This window comes from Triticum aestivum, chromosome 2B, assembly GCF_018294505.1.
Source record: "Triticum aestivum cultivar Chinese Spring chromosome 2B, IWGSC CS RefSeq v2.1, whole genome shotgun sequence".
Lineage (NCBI taxonomy): Eukaryota > Viridiplantae > Streptophyta > Magnoliopsida > Poales > Poaceae > Triticum > Triticum aestivum.
In genome coordinates this window covers 631,290,104-631,297,186 of record NC_057798.1, presented here as the reverse complement: position 1 = coordinate 631,297,186, position 7,083 = coordinate 631,290,104, and the positions used below count along the sequence as shown (strand labels likewise).

At 50.8% G+C, this 7,083-nt stretch overlaps 1 protein-coding gene across 1 annotated transcript; it reads right to left on the bottom strand.

The window, feature by feature from the left end:
* Positions 1-701: 701 nt before the first annotated feature.
* On the bottom strand, positions 702-5,219 carry LOC123046407 (protein argonaute 7). The gene is made up of 3 exons (XM_044469770.1): positions 4,591-5,219; positions 2,569-3,820; positions 702-2,439 (listed from the first exon to the last, which is right to left on the bottom strand). The coding sequence occupies exons 1-3, from the start codon at positions 5,042-5,044 to the stop codon at positions 993-995; spliced, it is 3,153 nt and encodes a 1,050-aa protein (XP_044325705.1). The 5' UTR covers positions 5,045-5,219; the 3' UTR covers positions 702-992.
* Positions 5,220-7,083: the final 1,864 nt, after the last annotated feature.

Genomic DNA, 7,083 nt, shown 5'->3' with positions numbered 1-7,083 from the left:
TAGGCCGGGTTACCTGGTATACAATAGGTTTTCGGGCCTCGCCCGTAATAAGAGTCCTACTCTAAGCCTCTTAAACCTTTGTGTCTTCCAAGCTTAGGTGTAGTCCGTCTGGCGTGGAATCCATCGCGGGCCGGTTCCCTGGGACAATTTTCTCCTTTGGCCCATGACCTCTTCAGCTCACGTCATCTCCCGCAAAGGTCTTCTGACCCAGGCTGGGTTACACTTCCAGGCCCTTGTCGGATCTTCCCTGGCCGGGTCTCATCCGTGGGGAATGTCCCTCAACACATGACGTACTACAGGACCAAGTGCATCCATTCACGCACATACATTGTTGGATGAAGCTCAATGGGCAGTTTGTGTGGGACGACATGTGTCGGCTCTGGCTCTAGTATCATTGGATTTGAAATAGATGATTTCAAAAAACTTGTTGAACATCTGGTTATCTCATTGAATTTGAACTATTGTTGTACTAGAGATATTTGCATGGATGAGTTATGCTATTTTCCGTAATTACTTTGAGTGTAGCGTGCTTGGTTTAGTAAAAACATACAAAATATCACCCATTTTATGTGAATTACCGGCTCCCATATCACTGACCGTGAACTAGTCCCACCAGTCGGCAGACGGATAAGGTGTCCGATTTAGGGGCAGAGTTGGAGATGCCCTGACTCTGCCCATGCATGAATAAAGGGATTTTAGTGTAAACAAAAGGACCAATTTCACCATCCAGGTTGTACAAAAGGCAAAGCCCCAGCATAGCAGCATAGGCGGTACGTCTCTAGAAATGCAAGCAGTTTGGCATCAGAATTTTGCATAATGCAACCAAGCACCAACATCCAACCACTGTAAGATGCCACTGCCATACGCATGATCATTGTCCAAGGAGACACTATACATGTTTCCTAAATATATAAATTCGGGTAGATGCAGAATACACTGCAGAAGAAGAAAATACGCAAAATGCCATGAGATCCAAGGCACACAGCAGAGCATCAGCAGTAGAACATGAGCCTTTTCACGCTGTCACTGAGCTTAGGCAGGGGCGTCGTCTGCAATGGAGTGGATCTGTACAGAGTCGTGCAGCTGGTGGCCACCGAATCTGACCTCTCAAGGTACAGCCTGCCCCTGTACGCGGCGAGATGCGCATAGTACGCAGGGGGCACAAGGGACACCGGCCTGGTGCACCGCACGAAAGTGTAGCAAAGATTGTGTATCAGCTGCTGCACCTCGTCGGACTGGAACCTGTTCTCGTCCAACAGGACGTGGTAATGAGTTGGACGGCTCGTCCCCTTGGTGCCCCAGTGGCTGCACAGGTAGAAGTCGAATTCCCTCGGGTGTGTGATCACCGTGTCGACGACCGTCCCCGGCGGTATGTTCTGATCGGAATAGTGTGTGGAGCCACCGTTCTTCTCCCTGTGGAAGAGCCTGGTGTGATGCCTCTTCTGAACCACGACGAACGTGGTCAGGGGCTTGTAGCCTGGGTACCTCAAACAGGCCACTCGCAGGGCATGCATCTCCTCCTTGAGGACCTTGTCGAACTGCGTCTCGCTCACGCCATCCCGGAAGAATATGATTCTACCCGGGAGCTTGCCAACTTCTTTCAGGAACTCTTCAAGTAGTTCACCAGTCATCACATCCAGGTGTTCGATTATTTCTTTCCGGTGCGTTTGCGACCTCATCCTGGAAATGTACTTGTTTGCCGCAGGCCAGTTCATGCTTGCAACTACGGCGACCACCGATGGGCTCGAGTCGTCGAGTGGGTGAGGGTGTGTGACATCAGCACCCATGAACATCACTGGCTCCTCATCTGAAAATATTCTAGGAATTTGACATGGCAGGCTGTTATAGAGGGAAACATTGCAGCCCCCAAGCTTAGCATTCATCTTTAGGGCTAAATTGGCCACAAACTGCACGGTCAGCTTGCTTAAGTTGGGATACAGGCAACACTGTGTCACAACACCAATGGACGTTTCAGCAATCCGCTTCAGATCAGCATAGCCACGGTGCCTACGTTCCATGGCACAGATTAGTAGTTGCAGGTTGCCTGATGCAGCTTCTTGAATTTTCCCCAATTTACTCTCCAAAATGCCAGGATTATTGAGAAGTTGAATCCGCTCAAACAATGGGCTGATGACGGGTTTCTTGTTTAGAAGAATCCCAAGCTGCTCGCACCGACTTGATAGCTGGTTGACAAACTTTGGAATGTAGGAGTGCTGCTCCGGGGTACCACCAAAGCTTATCAAGGCCCAGTTTTTAATCTTGGAGCCATCAGTAACATGGCTGTCCAGCAAACTCCATTGGCGATCAAATCGGTGTGGCGTCATATCCGTAATGCGCCCTCCACTACCAAACTTGAGTCTTGGCGGCAAGAGAACCCTCCCAGAGAGTTGTGTCATGTCCTTCGACACTTGGAGATTGAATTGGTCGGCGTAAGAATTACTGCAAGAAGAGTAAGGTAGCTATGATTAAATCTGCATGACAGAGTCATAGAGTTTAGAACAAAAGACACTTCTATAGTTCACAAGTGCTGCTGCAAAACTATTACAAGACAAGTATGATGAACCATACCTTCCAGCACCAAATTCTTCTTCGACAATGCCCTTTATGATTCCCTTTCTTTCACTTGGTCTTTGGCACCCCATTCTGAGAACCTTGGAGGTTTGTTCATCTGAGAGCTTGCCAAGAAACTTCTGACCCTCACAAACTACACAAAGCTCCATTGGCACATAACATGGTTTGCTCCTACCAATCTGCAAGCATGGCATGTTCCTGAACTGTATATCATGGTTGTATTGCTCCTTGAAGTAATCCACCACCATAAGATCTTTGGCACTTCGATCTCGAAACTTGAGGTTTTCGGTTGTCTCCTTGGTCAAGCTATGCACATGGTACCTTTGGTCGGTCTCACGATGGCATACGCGAACCTGAATGTTCTTCAAAGCTTTCTCCACCTCTCTCCGCTCCTCTTCTGACAAAGCCCTAGTTTTTTGATGCGAAAGGTCCTTCAAGAAGTCAAAGCGCTTCTGCAAGTACACAATCATGCCGGTGCTCTCGTGGAATACTGTGAGTGAGAGGTCAACATTAAGGGCGAGACCTTGCTTGGTTGGTCTCAGGCTCTGAAAGAAACCTCTTAATCCAACAGCCCCACCACCAATCTCCCTTGCTTCTCCCATAGAGCGTGGATACAAAGACCGGCCTACCAGAACGGAACTTTCCATGGCACCTTCTCGCAAGATGACTTCCAGCGCATGGAGGTAATCTTGAGGGAGTGAAATGCCATCCTTGTCTTCGGTCAAATACTTATTCAAGTCCTCACCACTTAGCTTCGAAACCAATCGAATGTTCACCTTGAAAACTTTAAAACTCTGTTTGTCAAGCATGTGGCCATTCTTTTTATCTACTGGACATCGTGCTGATGCAACTGGGAGATTGACGAAGAACTCGGCCTTGTTCTCCTGAAACTCAATAGGACTATAAAGGTCCCTGCGGCCATCAAAGGCCGGCAGCGCACCAGAGAGAACACTTGAATTTTCTTGAACAAGCTTGTTCTTGATCATTCTTGCTGTTTCCTTGGATGGATGAGGGGTAATGTCAATATCATACTGGAAAATCTTTTGATCCGGACTGAACCGCACAAGGAAATAATTTGCAGATAGAGGAATCACAGCCCCCTCGATCCCCCCATTGTCCGGTCTCCGCGCAATGGGACTTCTTTGGTGATTGCTTGAGGGCCTATGATGGCCGTTTGCATGATCCATTCCGACATCAGATGCCTTCTTCTCACGTATGGAGAACTTTTTGTGCGGAAGCGTCTTGGCATCTGCTAGTACATTGATACTGACATGTAAGGAACCAGAGAATCTAATCATATGTACTAGTAGTGGTTACAGGAAGAGAACTTCTCAACTAAAAGCAAGAGAATGATAAGACCAATATCTATAACAAGTGCAACTATGAAGCAAATAGGTAGCAGTAGCAGAAGCACCAAGATAATGGTACATGACTGTACCAACAAAAAGGAAGAGGAGGTAATGGAACTTTTTTTTTACCAACAGATTCTCCCAAAAGATAACCACGCCCCATTCATGAGGAGTGGAAAGGGATCTAACTTTCAAGAGAAAAAGGTGTCATCCGCAGTACCACAAATAGCACCTTGGCTGTGTCTCGGCTCAGGCAGTCAAAATTGCATCCCACCCATGGAATGCAGATTAATCCAAATATATATGGCACAAAAGGGACAACAGACAAGCATACAGTCAAAAGTAGAAATCCATAAAATCACAAGCTTCCTAAGATTTCATCTGATTAACTATACAGCACTGTGGCATTGATCCGAAAACACTGTACTGCATTACCTTTGTATGACAAGCGAATTAATCCCTAACTATACAGCTAGCAGACACCACTTCACATCAAACTATGCATCATCATCACCCATAAAAATAATAGCTGCAAGTAAAAACTAGCTCACACTGAGTAATATATTTAGGTGGGGGAACACCACCACCCAGGTATTATATACTATGAACTACTAGTAGAAAATACAAAAACAAAGATGCGGGAAGTAACCGAGAAAAAGGTGCCTTTTACCCTGCGGGAGCGGCAGCAGCGCGGCGGTGACGGCGTGCGGGGGCGGCGGCGGCTTCTTGGATGGCCGGTGCGTCCACATTGCCCCCCTCTGCGCCGCGCCGGCCATGGGTTTCCCGTAGCACGTGGCGGCCGCGGGGAGCAGGTGCAGCGGCGGCGGCTGCTGCAGGTACAGCAGCACAGGCGGCGGCAGGGGCAGCGCGACCGCTCCGTTATTATGCGCGCGGCCGGAGTTTATAGGCAGGGGCAGGAGGGCCGGATAGGCCTGGATGATCGGGTACTGTCTGTGGCCGCCGCCGCCGCCGCCGCCGCTACCACAAACTCCGCTCCACTTCCACCTCCCATTCCCGCCACTGCCGCCGCCCCCGCCGCCGCCGCCGCCATTACTACCAGCGTTTCTACCATCGCCCCCTCTTCCGGCCTTCCGCTCGAACTTGGGCCCCCCTTCCCTCTCCATGGCCGCCAAGGACTTGCTGGGAGAGTTAACCAAAACCAATCTGTCCGTATGCAGATTTTGGTGCGGAAGTACCCCAGCTTCTTGTCGTGTTCTTGGGTTGTGGGTTGGGGTTTTCTTGGATGGTTGGAAGGTAGGGGGGCAAAAGGAAGGGAAGGAAAGGGAAGTGAAGGAAGGAGGAGTGGGGGTGGGAAGGGGGATGGGGTCGGCATTAATGGGGTGGCAGAGGGAGCGTCTGCGCAGGCAGCTGTGCAGCGCAGCTGTGCTGCGCAAAGCCGGAGCTATGCTGCGCCACTGTGCGAGATGCAATGCTCTCCTGCTGTCGCCTTAAAAGTTTCCAAGAGTTTCCTCCCTTCTGCTGCTGTCCTGCTGCCTAGTCGTCTTTCCTATTTCTTGGAATATCTTCAATAGTTTGTGTATCATTTTGATGATAAAATTTTCTAGAGTATTAAAACAACCTGTCATAAAATTACTTCAATAGAGTGTCCAAATTATCTATGTTTAATATTTAAGAAATTTCCGTATCGTTTAATCCTGAAATGTGTAGATAATTCATCACGAACATAATAAGCGTGAAGATCAAATGAACAGTAATCATACACATGGTATAGACATATAATCAGGTAGATATTATTGATATCGACATGTCCAAATTAATTGATAGTACTAATAATCTAGACACGGTCCCTAACGAAAAGGGATACGAACACATACAGCATGGTGGATGAAGAGGCATTACAATCGCATTACCATCACCAGGTAGTGCCATTTTGGTGACGAGATAGCCGTCATTGGGAAAGTAGTCATGTGCAGCCATAGCAGAGAAGAATCCAGCAGTTGCAGAAAAACAAGAGACCTACACCCGAACACCAACCACCCGCGGGCACTGCATGCGACCCGCTCCCGTGGACGGCCCGGGAGAGAAAACCCTAGCCGCCCCTGGGCAGTTCCCTCCTCACCTGCTCCCCTTGCCGCCGCCTGTGAGCACCGTCGGGCAAAGCCCGTGCAGCGTCAGCGGCGGCGAGGACGCGGGTTCCTCTCGCACAGGTAGAGCGGCGTGGGGGACGGCTCGATCTGGCGGGAGAGCGGGCTCGAGGCGCTGTTGGCCATGGTGCTTGGCGGCGTTGCGGAGCCGCGTTCTTGCAGTGATGGCGCGGTTGCTAGGAGTCCGTCCGCGCATATCTGGGCGTTGCTGCGTTCCTGGCGGCGCCGTGGCCATGGGCGGCTGGAGGAGAGGGCAGTCACAGTGGCCAGAGCGGTCGGAGGAGAGGGCAGGTGTAGTGTCCAAGGCGGCCTGTCGGAGGACGTTGTGGCCCCGACGGGGCGACGTGGAGGGGCATGTGTGCGCCGGCGCGAGGTGGGCGCATGGGTAGCAGGGTTGGGTCCGATCTGGGCTTTGGCGGCCCTGTTTGCTTGGCGCGGGAAGGTGCTTCCCCGGTGCGGATCTCCCGGGTGACTTGCCGGCGACCTTCGGGGCGCCGCACATGGTGCCAGGCAGGGATTTGGCTATTCTTCGACCGGTTTGCTGCTTGTGCGGGTGGAGGCTCGGCTGGTGATTGATCTTCAAGCTGGATGTGTGGGGATCCCTGACGGGATGATGGTCTGTGTTGGTGCAGGTTCGGAACCTTGCTCTAAGTCTTGCACCATCGGTGGTGCTCTTGGCCAGTGATCTACATATGAGAGGTGCTGGCTCTGGTGTGGTGGTGGTGAGTCGGGGACACCGTCCCTGGCATAGGTGCTCGTGTCCCCAGACAAAAGTCATGCCCGACATTGGTCGAGGCTGATGGCGAACGATACTTTTTGGGTGTGGTTTTCCTTGTTGGAGGCGCCATTGAGGGGATCCGACACCTCTCTTGATCAGTTCTTGTCTTCCGGTGAAACCCGTTTGTAATGGTGGCATCCATGGCATCATTACTCTGTTGGGAGCATTGCATTGGAGTCAAGTCTTGTGAGAGAGCACCGGGATTAGTGGTGGGGTAGTTGATCAGGAGCAGGCAACGTTGCGGTGAGCGGGGAGACTTTGGTGGTGCATCCATTTGGGA

What these genes read in the sequence shown, in the direction of transcription:
- LOC123046407 (XM_044469770.1), bottom strand. Translation starts at nt 5,044, where the DNA reads ATGGAGAGGGAAGGGGGGCCCAAGTTCGAGCGGAAGGCCGGAAGAGGG. An exon ending in GCTGCTGCCGCTCCCGCAGG is followed by an intron (nt 3,821 to 4,590) that starts GTAAAAGGCACC and finishes ATGTACTAGCAG; the next exon opens with ATGCCAAGACGCTTCCGCAC. An exon ending in GAAGAATTTGGTGCTGGAAG is followed by an intron (nt 2,440 to 2,568) that starts GTATGGTTCATC and finishes CTCTTCTTGCAG; the next exon opens with TAATTCTTACGCCGACCAAT.